This window comes from Rana temporaria, chromosome 11 (genome assembly GCF_905171775.1).
Source record: "Rana temporaria chromosome 11, aRanTem1.1, whole genome shotgun sequence".
In the NCBI taxonomy this organism is placed as follows: domain Eukaryota; kingdom Metazoa; phylum Chordata; class Amphibia; order Anura; family Ranidae; genus Rana; species Rana temporaria.
Genome location: NC_053499.1, coordinates 56018851 through 56035366, shown reverse-complemented (window position 1 = coordinate 56035366; position 16516 = coordinate 56018851). Strand labels below are relative to the sequence as shown.

Below are 16516 nucleotides of genomic sequence, written 5' to 3'. Positions count from 1 at the left end.
CGCTTATGCACCAAAACAATAGCCATGTTTATGCTGTAAATCTACAAAACTGTCTGCTGTTTATTTTATGTTTATTACTTTACAAAACCAATAAAGCGACTGAAACAGAAAACTATAATAATCGTAATAATAATGTACAATACATGATAATTGATATATAATAAACAATATATAAAATACTCTCACCATGAGCACAAACTTTTGGTCCACATATCGCTTGGCCAGCGAAGGCTGGAAATCCTGGCTTTCCAGAAAGCGAAGGAAGAATTCATACACCAGCTACGGAAAGAAGACATGCAGAAAAGAGACTGAAGATAACAGATACAAGGATGGAATAAACTATTATTATTATTATACAGGATTATAGCACAAACAATTTGTGCAGCGTTTTACAACATGGGGGCAGACAGTACAGGTACAATAAAATTAAATACAGGTGGAATCAGAGGGCCCTGCTCGTTAAGCCTCATACACTCGACCGGTTTTCCCGGCAAGAAAACTTCTGGGAGAGCTTTTTGCTGTGAAAACCGGGCGTGTGTATGCTCCCTCGCTGGGAAAACTGCCTGGAATCCCAGCGGGAAAAATAGAGAACCTCTCTATTTTCCTGTCGGGATTCCCAGCGTTTTTTTTTCCACCTGATTTACTACACTTGCCACTGGCAAATACTGTGAGGCAGTGCAGAGGGAGCATAAGCCCTGTACACACGGCCGGGATTCCCGCCAAAGCTCTCCCCGCAGATTTCCCGCTGGGATTCCCGTCGGACTTTATACCGCCGGGAATCCCAGCCGTGTGTAAAGGGCTTTAGAGCTTACAATCTAAGAACTAGGCATAACATTGTAATTTTAGCTAAAATGATTACTGACAAACTTATCAGTTTTACAAAATTTGACTCATTGAGCTGCTTAGGATTTTTTTTCCCGTTTTCCATTTTTTTTTTGAGGATATGCATTTTGGCCAGGAGAGGTATATTTAGGGTAGTTTGTTCATTTAATTTAATTTAATTTAATGTTCTGTGTTATTTTCTTCCCTTTTTATTGTTAACTCCTTACTGTCCATTCCCATGTAGGATTTTTAAAGTGGAACTAAACCCTCCTATTTTTTTGCAGCCAAGGGAGCTGCTAACTTAGCCTCTGTTAGATCTGCAGTTGTCATGTTGCTGCACATGTGATCGGTTATGACATCAGCAATTTATGGCTTGGCAGTTGACGTGCCTTGAATGTAACTGTTTTGGAAAACAAGTAAATCGATGGGTTTAGATTTGCGTTAATGCTAGAGACAGATCAGTGATCATGTGATCGGAAGTCAGTTGTACTGGCTTCAAATTGTAAACACTGACTGGGAGCTGTGAGAGTTGTCACAGTGCTGGGAGTGGTGAGTGATCATGCTTACAGCACAAAACAGTGGCACCAGCTGTACACATATATGTGTCATCATGGCATTAAATCTTACTGCCAAGCTGCCACATATATGCATATGGCCAAAGGTCATGGGCAAATGCAACACACAGAACTTTGTTTGGTTTGTTGCAATGCCATTTTTTCTGAAAGGTACCTAACATACAAATACACTTTTCCTGTGTAGTGGTGTGTTGCATGACACAGCAAACTTGCGTTAAAGCACCACTTCATCACTGAAATAGATAGAGGGTCCTTAAAGGAAACTTGCCATGAAAGAAAAAAGTAGGCTTCAAATGCTGCTTTTGAAAACATGCTAGTTCACTGGCTGTTATGTTAATCCACCTGTACTTTGGGTCACTAACACAGAAGAACCATACAGATAAGACCTGACCTTTCTCAAAGGTTCCTAAAGGGTCAGCATAACACTCAGGCAACTGAAATTTTACGAAGAAAGCCTCTCCCTTTGTCGCACATGACAGGTTTACTTAATATTAAAAAAAAAACTGATACAGCTACCTGACAGATATAAATATAGTTACCTAAAATAGATGAACATGTACTGTAAATCTGTTGATGGCCGTAATTGCAAGTGAGAATGGACCCCAAGTGATGAGGAACCATAGGGGGCCATACAGTCATGTCTGGTGTTCCCACAACTTATAATAAGAATACATATGCAAACCCTCCAAGTAATACAGTAATCCAGTAAAGAAGAAATCAAAGGGATCGGTTGAATATGCCTTCTGCTCTCTGTTATACTCCACTATATTACTCAATACCATAGACTGTATTTTGTAGCCTGTTCATAAAATGCAGGCCATGCTACCCAGCCTGCGGTACATCAATGAGGCCACCCTGCTCAATGTAGCAGAGACAACTCCATAAGTTAAAGTGGAGGTTTACCCTCAAAAAAAATTCTGACATCACACGGAGTCGCACCATTCTACCGACAGAACATACCTCTCAGCACATACCTCTTAATCCCGATTTTTTTTTTTTTTCCAGAATAATAGTTTATTCAAGAGATAAAACAGTATAACAGGATATGCAGTACATTCTATAAATTTTTGCAGTAGCAGAAAGCATATACAGTACTGTAATATAGACCGTATCGCAGTACGGTAAAATGGACGGTTATTACTTAATCTTAATGTTGCTAATAAACATAAATTGGAATGTGCAAAAAGCCAACTGTGAAATAGGTAATAGCACCTCCAACGGGAAAGTCGCATTTGTACCTGAATCAGGGAAAGTCCATGGTATGATATAAACTGTTATCACTACATATGTAGAAAGGGCTAAAGTGCAATATAACCGCCTTTAGAACGACCAATAGGCTAGTCCCCCCTCTCAATCCACCCCCAAGGGGAGCAATACTGTGAACCAAGAGGGGGGAATATTTAATAAGTGCATAACTAAGGGGGGTAAGAAGACATTTGGTCAGTATAGATAGGTAAATTCGATAGGCCAGTATAGAACATAGGAAATACAGAACTTATGGGTAACTCATATGATATGTAGTGATTATTACACACCAGGGAGGTGCAGGAGAAAGAGGGTATCACCCCTCCAGGTGTGTGACAAACTGAAAAGATGTATATATTCGAACCTTGCGATAGTACTTAGGAGTATGTGGTATAGAAAGGAGGGGGGGAGGGTAAAACCAAGGGGAAAGGAAGGGGAACCAGTAATGTAGAGAGTCCAGGATGAGGAAAGCTGTCATGAGAGATCAGTCATGGTGGTCAGAGGGAGCTGTTAGAAAGTCATCAGGAAGGGAGTCTTTGTAGTGTATCCAACCACCCCAGGTGAGTCTGAATCTGTCCGTTGTATCTCTGGCCTGATGGATTAGTCTTTCCATCAATTCGATCTTGTTAACTCTGACATGCCATTCCTGTATAGTGGGTGGAAGAGAGTCTTTCCAGTGTAACGGGATGCATTGGGAAGCTGCGTTAATTAGGTGCAGCAATAGGGATTTCCGGTAGGTCGACTGTGGCAAGGATGTATGATGTAGAAGGTATTGCTCAGGGGTGAAATCAGGAGTGAATGAAGTAATGTGGGTAATGAGTGAATGTACAGAATTCCAAAACAACTGGATTTTCGGACAGCTCCACCAAGTATGAAAGAGTGTACCCTCTGCCTCATTGCATCTCCAGCAGGTAGAAGAGACTGTTGGATAAAATTTGTGTAGCTTGCTAGGGGTTCTGTACCAACGTGAGTATATCTTATATCTATTTTCCTGAGCAGATACGTTAATCGAACCTTTGTGTATATGTGTCCAAATAGAGTTCCAGTCGTCCTCAGATATGGAAATCTGTAAGTCTCTTTCCCATTTGTCATGAATAGCGGACATAGAGGTGTCAGTGGGTGTAAGCATAGAATACAAAATTGAGATTAGATGTCGTTGTGGAGTAGAGGATGCACAAAGAGTTTCAAAGGGAGTGAGATCTCTGCACCAAAAGGTTGGGGCAGGAGTGGTCTGAAGAAAGTGTCTGAGTTGGAAATATTTGAAGCGCGGTATTTGGAAGGTAGGGAATTGCGAGACCAAAACTGACTGGGGTAAGAGCTTTCTATTTTTGAAAAATTGGTGCGCCCGTAAGGAGGGCTCAGTATGTGCTGCTTGTGGGTCTGTAGTGTCAATACCTTCTGAGAAGCCCGGGTTATGTGTAAGCGCTGTCAGGGGACCTGGAAAAGGTGCCACGCTCGGCTCTTTAAACACTGTCCTGAGACAAGCAAGGGTTGGACCTATCAAGGGGTGCGAAGTACATTTCCTAGGGGTGAGTGGTCGATCTATCCAGGGGAGGTGGGAAATTCGGAAGCCCACAAAGGCTTCTTCCAGGTCTACCCAATCTTTATTCTGACCATGAATGTGCCAGTCCACTATTCGGGTGAGAAGACAGGCCCGGTGATACCTAGCTAGGTCCGGGATTCCTATGCCTCCCTTTGATTTAGGTAAAGACAATCTGTCCCAACTCAATCTGGCTGGACGACCACCCCACAGGAAGGTTCTACAGAGTGATTTGAAGGAAGTCAGGAATTTAGCGGGGAGTTTAATGGGGATGGCTTGTAGCAAGTACAGAAGTCTCGGCAGGACGTTCATTTTAAGAATAGCTGCACGACCAAACCAGGAAAAAGTACCCTTGGTCCAAATTTCTAAGTCTGCTTTTACAGATTGCATTGCTGGTGGGAAGTTGTGAGAGAATAAATTTGAAAGTTTTGTGGGGAGTTTAATCCCGAGGTAGGTTATATCGTTAGGATCCCATTTAAAGGGGAAGTTTTTTTTGCATAGGTCTACAGTTTCAGTTGGTAAAGATACATTTAGTGCAACAGACTTGTTAAAATTGATTCGGAAATTGGAGAGTGTGTAGAATAGTTCAAAGTCCTTAAGAAGGTTGGGAAGAGTAACCAGAGGATTTGTTAGAAACAAAAGAATGTCATCTGCATAAGCAGCTATTTTATACTGACGGTGTTTGATGTCGACGCCCCGAATATCAGGATTATCCCTCAAACATCTCAATAGGGGTTCCAATGTTAGGATAAAGATCAAAGGGGAGAGGGGGCAACCCTGTCTAGTTCCATTGCGCACCGAGAAGGCGTCCGACAGTCGACCGTTGACCTTCACACGGGCCGAGGGGACCGAATAGAGTGTTAAAATCATCTGCATGAAATGATTAGGGAAGCCCAGTTTGCGTAACGCTGCTTCCATATAGTCCCAGGCCAATCTGTCGAACGCCTTCTCGGCGTCAAGGGACAACAGGAATCCCTTGGTTTTAGATGTGGACAGCCAATGATGAATATTTATCGCCTTTATGGTGTTGTCCCTGGCCTCCCTTCCAGGGACAAAACCAGCCTGATCCGTTGAGACTAGAGTCGGGAGATGGATTATTAATCTATTGGCTAAAATTTTTGCGAATAGCTTCAAGTCAACATTGAGTAATGATATAGGCCGGTAGTTGGGTACCAATGTGCTATCCTTCCCCGGCTTCGGTACTAGGGCAATGTGAGCCTCCAAGAGATCTCGACCAGTCGGGGGTGAAAAAGGTATGTCAGCGAATGCCTTAACTAAATGTGGGATCAGTATTGGGGCGAATGTTTTGTAATATCCTGAGCTCAAGCCATCAGGACCAGGGCTTTTCCCTGATTTCATTTGTTTCAGTGCAGATAGTGCCTCCTCCACCGATATTGGTAAATCCAAACAGTTTAAATCGGGGACCTGGGCAGAAGGTAGACCATATTTAGAGAGAAAGTCATTTATAAGTTGGCTTCTATGGGCGGGAGTCCCTGATCCTGAAGGCGTGGGTAAATTGTATAATGTTGAGAGAAAGGATGTAAATTGTTTCGCAATCAGATCAGTTCTATGCAAAATGTCACCTGTTGGGGTGGTAATAGAGTGTATTGTATTAATTTCCTTCTTTTTCTGTATTGCGTGGGCCAAAAGTTTACTTGATTTGTTTCCAAACTCATAGTATAACTTGTGTGTAAGGGCAAATTTGTATGTTAAACGTGAGTGAAGCTCAGATTGGAGATCCCTTCTGGCTTCCATCAAAGCTACAAGGGAGTCCGCAGCCAGGGAGCGTTTGTGGGCCCTTTCAAGGGTTCTGATTTTTACAAAGAGTTCCTCAAGCCTAGCAGCACGCTGTTTGCGGCGTCTAGCCATGATGGATATAATCTTCCCTCTGAGGACGCATTTGTGTGCCGCCCAAATAGGGGCGGGAGTAGTCTCGGTAGACGTGTTATCAGAGAAGAATTGTGTCAGCGTTTCTGATAACTCAGCTACATGACCTTGATCCAGGAGAATAGAATCATCCATTCGCCATGGGGGACGACCAGGGATCCGACCTTTCCAAGCGAGTGTCATGGTGATCGGGTGGTGGTCTGATAATATCATGGGCTCGATTGATGCCTTTGTAAGACGAATAAGGTCCTCCTGGGTAACAAAAAAATAATCGATACGTGAATATCTATCGTGTAGGGGAGAGTAGTAGGTATAGTCCTTAGTAGTAGGGTGCATTGAACGCCAGGTGTCATGTAGGGTAAGCGAATCTAGTTGCGTTTTGACAGAGCGAAGTGTGCGATAAGTTAAGCAGGAAGAACCATTCGAGGCATCGAGGAGGGGGGTCAGTGGGATATTGAAGTCCCCGCCCATGATCAGCATCCCTGCTCGAAAAATGGTAAGGTGTTGGATAGTGTCGCGGAAGAAACTAACATGTTGTGAGTTAGGGGCGTATATATTCGCGATTGTAATAGGAGAGTTGTGTAGTTTGCCTTTGATAAAAAGGAATCTTCCATTGGGATCGCTTTCAACATCATCAATTTTTAGTGGGCAGTGTCTGGACAACAGTATGGATACCCCTCTAGCTTTTGAAGTGTCATTTGTAGCATGAAAAACAGTCGGGAAAAGACGGCTCTTGAGCACAGGAATACTATCCGTTCTAAAGTGGGTTTCCTGAATCAACACAATTTGGGGTTTCTCCTTGCGTAATGAAGAAAGTAATAAGGAGCGCTTTTCAGGTGTGTTCAAGCCTCTAATGTTTATGGAGTATAATTTAAGATTCAGAAAAGGCATGTCTTGGTCAACAGGTATTGGAGCTGGGGTAAGGAGGTCAGTCATTGTCACAGGGGGAAATGAAAGGGAGAACAGTAGAGGAATGCAAGGTAGGAAGGATATGTGAGGTTGCGAGGATAAAATCTCTCTAGATCAAATTAAAGAGGGCTATTAACGGCTTGAAAAAGCAAAAGTCTGTCTGTAAACAAGGGGTATGATAACCCCTTAAATAAAATAAAAGGAGGATGCCAATAGGCAAAAGGGTGCGGTGCACCTCAGGTGGAGATACCACGACCTGCGGGTACAGGGACAACCAGGTCCTACCGTATGGGGGTTGGTCTGACCAAGAGTGAGCAATAGAGCGTATATAGATGTTACTAACAACTTAAACTTTAAACAGTAAAAGTTACAAACCGTGAAATCAACCCAAACCACCCCAGAACAACCGTCCCTTATTGTAGGCAAGATGCCAGCCATTGTCAGGAGACAGGATACTGTTCAATACTCGAGGGTGAACCCCTACTCCTAGATATATAAGAGGATACTAATATACTGGCCAAAGATGCCTTATCTAGTCTAAAATCTAAATAAAACAATATTATTATGTCCCCACACCCCCCGGTACATAAGGTAATCTCACCGGCACCGATACGTCAGGAATACCGGGACTTACACTTCCTCCACCACCAGGGGGGCTAACTATAATCCAAGTTATCTGGGTAGTTAAACCTATGGAGAAGGCCCAGGGGCTGAGTTACTGTAAATGTACATATAGCCCTAATGTGACTTTGAGACCCTATCAGCATACATACGTTAAACGGAAACTTAAAACACTATTCAATTTCAAGGTGATAGTGACCTTGTTAGGCACATGTTAAGGTGACAGAAACCGGTTCTGAGCATTGACTGACTGTAAATCCAGAACGGGTCTGTCAAGTATCAGATAATAACTCCGAGGTCCCTTACTGCCAGGAGACCCGATGCGGATCGTTGTTCAGCAGTGATAGTGTCACATCTGGCAGAACATAAGTGGCCCCGGGTGCAATAGAGCCTTATGAGATTGGGATCCCAGGACAGGGCAAAGAGAGGGCGCAGCATAGTGTCTCGAGTCGGTAGATATAACGGTCATATCTTCAGAGAAGACTATAGCAAACAGGTGGCTGCTCTCAGACTTCGCCAGATGGGCTCCATAAGTAGGGTTGATTAGAATTAAAGGGGCAGAGGCACCACAACCGAACAACTACCCCGCATCGTACTGTACTGTGATGTAGGAGTAGGTGGTGAATGGATAGTATCTTATAGTTAGTTCCATTCAGGGTCTCTCAATATTGGAATTTGTTTGAATGACCGACCTGTCATAAAAGTTGGACCGGTTTTCCACTCCAATCCGTTGATGTATTCTCAACAAGAAGCACACTGAGAGAAGGGTGGACAGTTATAGTGTAGCGTGCCGTTTGTAAGGTAGGCTTATTTATCCATACAGAGCAGCGGTCTCTGAAAGTGGTTGAAGTCTATGACCTGGGAATTTGTAGCTTGACGAGAACACATCTACTGGGATTGAAACGTTATAAAGAATGACAAATCGAGAGTCAGATCACCAACGTGTAAATTAGGAATTTGGAAAACAAAAAACAAACTGCAGAGATCTAAAGACTGGGTATTGTCCTTATTCCCTTTAGATAACTATAACAATCCTTAAATCTGGTTTAAAGAAACATGTAAAGTGATGCCGCAGATAGAGCGGAATAGGTAAACAGGGCTTTCATTTTTCAGCGGTCTCTTCGTGCTCTCCGGGCTGCCGGCAAAAGGGGTACCTGGCGATCCCTACCGTGGGCTTGTGGATCCCGGATACTTCCAGATTCAGATGGTGAACGTCGGCGGCGGAGACCAGTGGTCTGTGTCTCCATCTGCTCAACATTGTGAGTTGGCCACCTGTTCACCGATTGGCGATAAATTGCGTACCACTCAGGTACTGCTACCAGGGGGATTCCCAGCGTGTCACAGAAGCCTGGCAAATCTTCTGGGACCTTAAGCAGTGCGGTGCGGCCTTGATGTGTAGCGGAGAGACAAAATGGGAACTTCCACTTATAGCCTATGTTTCTCTCTTTTAACACATCTAGCAGAGGCCTAAGGTCCCTGCGATGTTTGAGTGTAATGCCGGATAGATCCTGGTATAATTGTAGAGGGGTGCCATCATGTGTCAAACGTTTGCCCCTTGCCTTTTTTATTATCTCCTCTTTCAATCTGAAATCAGCCAGGCAACACACAATGTCTCTAGGGGGGTCTGATTCCCTGCCCTTAGGGCGCAGTGCACGGTGAATCCTGATAAAATCAATGCCCGTTTGAGGGGGTCTTTCCAGAATGGAATTGAATACAGCAGTCACGGAGTGCAAAATGAGGTCTCCCTCAACTGATTCTGGCATACCTCTAACCCTCAGGTTCTGGCGGCGTCCTCTGTTGTCGAGGTCTTCTATGTGACGATTAATGTCTCTTAGCTGGAGTGTGTGATCATCAACCTTCCTAGTGGAGCGCCTGAGGATTGTTTCTTGATCATCCAGCGTAGTTTCAGCTTGTGTGACCCTGTTTGTGAGGGAGCGAAACTCTAGGCGTAGTTCAGAAATGGCCGCTGCTAAGCTGTCCTTTATGTCTAAAGCGACGCTCCTAAGGTCCTCTATCGTGAGGGTCCGTTGTGGATTGGGGTCGTGTATCTCCGTTAGTGCGGGTCCTCGAGGAGCGTCCGAGGGAGATATTGTAGGGCTTAAAATAATGTCTGAAGCTCCTACCTGCGACTGCTGCGCTATGGCTGTGGAGAGTCTTGAGCGGGAGGCCGCCATGTTGTCTCCCGGCGCGCGGAAACCTTCCTGTGTATTCCGTGAACCAGGGCCTGTATTTTCCCTGGGCGAACGTGACCGGGATGTAGAGGCCGGTCTAGAGGCTGTACCCATGCCGAGAAAAACGGAGAAAATTAGGCTGGGTGTTCAGTTTTTTGCTCGGTTTGTCCTGAGGTGGCAGGAGCTGTGAGCTTAGGCTTCCATTCTCCTCACGGTCCAGGCCACGCCCCCCTTAATCCCGATTTTTGCGCGTCACAGGTTGCCGAAAAAACCCGAACGTCGGTGCGGCTCTAGACGGCGCCTGCGCACCGACGTTCGGGTTCTGTCGGCAACCCCTGACCCGTGGCTACAGAAGGCATATTCAACCGTGATGCGCAGTATGCGCCATTCGGAAGCCTGTCAATCACAGGCAGTGCTTGGGAACGCCCACTCCCGCGGGATTGCCGTGAGGTGAAAATCTGTCGGTAGGATGGCACGACTCAGTGTGATGTCAGAATTTTTTTTAAAGGGTGAACCTCCACTTTAAGGTGAATGGGTCAGATGGCATTGACAAATTTAGTGACTTGGCTCTCCTCCCAGCTTTTTAATTTTTTTTATTGCACTGTTAAGCTATACTAATTCTTTTGAAAAGATTGAATGGAAGTTTAAAGATTTAATTGTACTAGTAATGCTGTTTAATACAATAAATCTTAGGAAGGATTTTACTCATCGGTGTGATACAGCTATTATTAAGGACATACATATGCAAGAAGTAACCATGGTAACTTCCGCCTGCACGTGTTCCAAATTTCATTAGACTTTGGCATATAATATCACAAAGAAAAAAAAGCACACCGACTGCAAATTGTTTGACACCCTCAGTCGCACTACAAGAACAAGAACACTGCACTAAGGAATCATGCAAATATATAAGTAGTTACTGTAAATCATTCCAGATGCATGATATAATACACTTAAAGGAGCACTTGAAAAAAGAATGATCTTCTAATAACCGTATGTGGTTAAAGCTTCAATATTAGACTTTTTGTTTTATATCAAGCCTTTAATAAAGTTTATCTTCAGATTTACAATAAAGCTAAACAGCCAACAAAATGATAGGGCATGAAACAAACCATAACAATGATAGGGGTGCTTGAGGAGTTGTAGCAACATTTGTTTTTAAGAAGAGGACCAGGAGAACAAAAGCACCCTTGATAGTGTCATGACATGTCCCGACACCTCTCTTTGTTACTTTTGCTACAAAACTCGAAAGGCATTTAAATGGTTTTGGGTGAATGTGAAACATGTAACCTTGCTTCCACCAACACTTTCCACCTGCCCTTGTCTTTTGCCAGGTTAATGTTCTCCCTTTTGTCATGACTTCTTATCATTTCCTGGATGTCATCCATCCACAATATTCTCCTTCCTTTTCATTCTTTACTTTGCTTTCTTCCACAATCTTGCATAGCTCCTCTCAAGCCACATTTCCTTTTATTTGGCCAAAAATTGAGGTTTCTCCTCAATAGTTCTTTAAAGGAAGGAACATTGATATAGAAGATAAATATAAAAGGTAGAAATATTCCAATATTCCTTTCTTCTATATTCCTTCCTTAAAAAAGTATATTGCAGCAACTAGTTCCTAGCAGATTACATATATTAAGGCCCACTGTATTATATTTGTAACGGGAGTCACTTTTGTTACTGTTAGGTGTTAATGTCGTCTGTTGTGATGTAAATGAATCTAGGATGGGTCCTAGGACCTTTTCATTGTGTTGTGCTAATTGACACTGTATTATGTGAAGGAGTCCTGTGATAAATGTGTATTGCAAGTTAACAGACAGTCTAAAGGTCTATTGATGATAAATGTGTATTGTGTGGCAGGTGAGAGGAGCCGGGATGTCTACCTTAAGGGGTCATGTCTCGGAGTCACCTTGTCTGGGTAAATGATTTGTTAATTAGCTCATGTAAATTATGCCAGACATGGTGCCAGAATGTCTACCAAAAAAGATGTGTATTGGGCTCTTTGTGTCATGTTGTGGGTGCAGTTGGGTCATTGTTCATTTTGGTTACTAACTGTATATAAGAGCCTGATTTTCTCATTAAAGAGTCTATTCGTTTTGAACCTCTGAAACAGAGCTGTGTCTCGTTACTGGGGGAATTCTTATGGGTCTGGTTCGCTGGATTGTGGAGTGTTGATAGCTGTCTTGGGTTCGGAATATCTTAAACGCGTTAGCCCCTGTCCCATTTGGGGTTACAGTATTAAAGCACATAATATGCAGAATGTTTTGGCATAAACATTCCACTATTACAACCAAAAGCTGTTTCTGGTAAAAAGCAGAACCAAACTTCTTGATTTTACATGGTTGACACTCAGAGATCCCACCATGTGGTATCTGGCTAATACAAACCATAAGTGCATGATCCTTGTGCCCTGGGGCTTGTAATCTGACTGTATAGAATATATTTTCAGATTTTAAGGAAACACGTAGCTTGGTATGTTTTTCTGTAACTTTATATACCTTTGTAAAAGCCAACAAACAATTATTCTATAGACAGGCTCCTAGTAACCCAGATGTAAACTTATAAACATGGTTTAGTCCTGATCCACATTCCCAAAATGAAGCAGGGCTATTAACCGGATCAATTTCATATGCAAATGTGGGGAGCAGTTACAGCTGCCAAGAATCCTCAGTTGGGCCAAAACACCAAATCATGTAAAAAGAATGAATCACTAGAGCTGTGGTTTCCTGGATGGTACAAATGCATCAAAAAACATCTTTGTGTAGATGTAAAATCAATGTATAGATTTTTAGATAGTATGACCCACATATAATGGTTTTCGTATACACTGGGATTAGAATTTCAGATACGTTATAGATTTAATACATCTACCATAAATGATGCTAAAATCCAAGGTTTGTGCTCTTATTTTCAAAATTCTATTAAAGAGCCAAATAAATAACATGACTTAAAATTAGAAAATAGTCAGGAGGATGGAATATTTTTCTTCTGTATTCCTATAATGATATCCGATGATGACCATAGAAATGCTGCACATGTACTGTGCATCATTATTTGAATCTAATCATTGTGTATATATATATATACAGTAGATTATATTTATATTTATATATATATATATATATATATATATATATATATATATATATATATATATATATATAAAATCTATCTACAGTATATAGGATCTGGAACAAAGTGTTTACATTTTAATTCGGAGTAGTGTGAAGTTTTTATATTCTTATGCTTCTTTCCTCTAAATACAGCAAGTTCTTGGAGTTGAACTGTGGATGAATAGTTTACATATACAAAACTCATCTCAAATCCAAACCACTATCCCTGAAAGTAAACTGCATTTGAATTGGTTCTTAGTCACTTGGCTGCAGTGGTGGCTGGTGCTCAATTTTTTTGGGGGGAAGGCGGCAAACAAACCTGGAAGGTGGCGATCCATTGCCTTACCCTATCCTTAGCTGTCACTCTTGATGAGCCGGTGTTTGGGGGAGATCACAAAGCCCCCAGGTTGATGCTGTTGCTCGGCTCTGGGCGGCCTCCTCTCGCTGTTGCTGTGGTAGAGGTGCAGGGAGGAGGACAATGATAATGTGTGGTGTTGGTGCTGGATCCAGGGTAGGGCTACTGGAAGAGACCGTTTCTGTCCCTTTGCCCTCCCCCTGGAAGAGCTTGGGCCATTGCCTCTCCTCCTGGCCAAACAGGAAACTGGGATCCAATTGGCCGGGAGTCCTAAGGGTTCCTAATAGGGGCCGGGCGCATGGAATAGGGGGTGCGGCTGCCCTGTGCCCCTTATGAGCAGGTCGCCACTGCTTGAGGGCATTGTCACCATCAAATTGTGGGTTACAAGAAGTGGAGCAGAGCCCAAAAATCTTAGAGCAGTTCAGTTGATAAATTTGCCAGGAGAAAATCTCTCTCTCTCTCTCTCTCTCTCTCTCTCTCTCTCTCTCTCTCTCTCTCAATATAGCTATATCTCTAGCTATATATATATATATAAAAATCACTTAGATAGCTGAACACACAACCATTCAATAGATACAATACCACATAATGCACATCAAAAGCCTCAAAGCACTGTCTAGCGCCTTCACAGTAACTCATTATGGAGCTACTTTCAGACCCAACATACTTTAGAACTGAAGTGTTCTACGGATTCCTCCTGCTCTTGAATTAATGGAATAGACTCCAAGGGGTGTAACTGCTTAGTGCTATCACATGATTGGCAGTGTCTGTAGTCAGACCTTTCTGTAGAAATGTGGTTCTAAAGGCTCAAGGTTTTTTACCTTCATGCATTCTGGCTCTGTGTGTGAATGGACATGCAGAGCTGCAGCTTGGGAGAAAGCCTGCTCTGGTGCCACCATTGCAAGCTGCTTGGCAGTAGAGAGACGCCGGCAGGGGACCCAAGAAAAGGAGAATTGGGGCAGAACAGAGCTGGTAAGTATAACATGTTTTTTTTTTTTTAATTCCCTTTAAAGAGGAGTTCTAGTCACTTATGGAAAAAAAAAGTTTAAAAGGAATAAAAAAAAGCAGCCTCTCACCTGTCCCAGGATCCAGCGGTGCGTTCACCCCAGTACGACTCACCCACTGTCTTCACTGTCTTCACTATGGGCACCCAGCTATAACAGCTTGTGGCTTCACAGCTGGGTGCCCTGCACATGTGCAAGTCACGCTGTGCATTGCGAATGGTGGATGCAGTCTGCTGGGACCTATCAGTGTCCCAGCAGACTGCAGGGGGGAGGGGGGAGGATAAATTCTGTTTTATTTTTTACACTGTGCCAGTTTTGGACTCTCAAAGCCAGAGAGGCACAATCCACATTTGTAAAGCAGATTATTTTATGTTAATCTGCTGGCTATGGCTAGGGTTGCCACCTTTTCTTTAAGTCAAACCCGAACTCTTTAGCGGCGCACAGCAATTTTGTTTATACATATATTTTGCTAATAAATAACATTTCTAATCACCATTCATTCTAATTATGAAGTTAATAACAAGAGTCCCCCCTTTACATCAGAGTCCACAGAGTTCCCCTTTTACATATAAACTCACAGAGTTCCCTTACACTGTAAAGGGGGACTCTGCAGATTCTGATGTAAGGAAGAACTCTGGGGACTCTAACATAAGGGATGCTCTGAGAACCCTGATTTAAGGGGAAACACTGAGAACTCTGATGTACGGAGAAGACTCTGATGTAAGGGGGAACACTGAGACCTCTGGTGTAAAGGGGAACTCTGATGTAAGGGGTGCTCTGAGAACCCTGATTTTAATGTACTCACTCAGAGGCATGAGAGAGAAGGGGGGAGACTTCAGTCACAGACAGGGATGGATGGTGAGCTCACTCACCCCTCGGCAGTCAGCACCTCTCATCCAGATGTATCTGAGGCTGCTGGACTTCAATTTTCCACTCCCACTTTCCTTTTCTGAGCCACAGCCCTGGGGATTGGAGTGTGGGCAGACACAGGGGGGTGGGGGCGGGAGGAAGAGGTGCAGATCGAGCCCTCTCTCCTCTCCCGTCAATGTGTGTGTTAGGGGGGGGGGGGGGGTTGTTAGTGCTGACATTTGGCAGTGTGAAAGAGAGTGTAACAGGCACTCTCAGCTTAGATAACTGCAGCCAGCAACCCGGTTTGGAAGCCATAGTCTGGTCTGAATAATGTGTCTGGGTTTCATACAGTCTCGGACGCATGATTCCAAACCCGAACTGTCCAGGTTAATCCTGGACAGGTGGCAACCCTAGGTATGGCCCTAAAAGAATCTAAACAACATATCAATATAGCTCATTATGGAGCTACTTTTGGACGCGACATTTTTTAAACCTGGAGTGTTTTATTGGCCCCTCCTGCTCTTGAAATACATTGTCTTCAAGGGGTGTATCTGCAATCTTTTGATTGGTTGTGTCTGTGGTCAGATCTTCTGGGAAGAAGAGCATGATAGATAACTAGAACATTCACTGCTGCAGCAACAGCATCATCTCATAAGTAAAAGATTTTTTTCTAGGTTAAGATGAAGGCCCCTTTCACACGATCGGATGTCAGCGGAGACATGTCCGCTGACATCCGAGCCAATCCAATCCGCTAAAATCAGATGGATGGCGATACGTCGCCATCCGTCCATGGAGGATCGGGTGAGATCTGATGAAAACGGACATGCTGTTCGTTTTCATCAGATCTCTCCATAGGAGACAGCGGCGCTGCACAAGCCCCTCCCCGCTCAGTAAGCAAAGAGGGACTTGTCATCCGCCGGCTCAGTAGAGATCCACGGAGAGGTCTCCTGCTGAGCTGGAAGACTCCGCTGAGACGGAGTCCACCTAGTGTGAAAGAAAGCGAAGAGGGAAAGGATTGCAGAGCAAGGGAAATGTTTAAATGAGGTAGTTACCCAGAGCTGGCAAACCATTCATCAGGCTGACACTGATCAGCACAACATGTACAAGTGTATGTTCGAGAAGGAGGGTACTGGCAAATAGCTGCCCAGCTAGGTGGACAAGCTTGTAATACTGAGACCTGGACAACACGACACAAGTTGGGGGGCGATGCTTTATAGCAGATGATGTATTATTATATATATCGCAGAGTGGAAATAATACTTTTAATTCACTCTTAAGACCTCATTTAAGAGCAGCTTATGGATATCAGCTTGGGAGCCAACATAAAAGAGCTTTATATAGCGACTTTGGTCACACTCAGAGTCAATTCTGTACAAAAAAAGTGCATTATTTATGACTGAGCTACTCCACTTATTGTGAAAGCAC

At 43.5% G+C, this 16516-nt stretch overlaps 1 protein-coding gene across 2 annotated transcripts in view; it reads right to left on the bottom strand.

Moving 5' to 3' along the window:
- The window catches only part of PPP2R5B (protein phosphatase 2 regulatory subunit B'beta), a 127973-nt gene that overhangs the window by 45233 nt on the left and 66224 nt on the right, over window positions 1–16516 (bottom strand). For both annotated transcript variants that reach the window (XM_040328562.1, XM_040328563.1), the window contains one exon: window positions 187–279. In XM_040328562.1, coding sequence (XP_040184496.1) covers window positions 187–279 — 93 coding nt within the window. The remainder of the gene's footprint in view (window positions 1–186; window positions 280–16516) is intronic.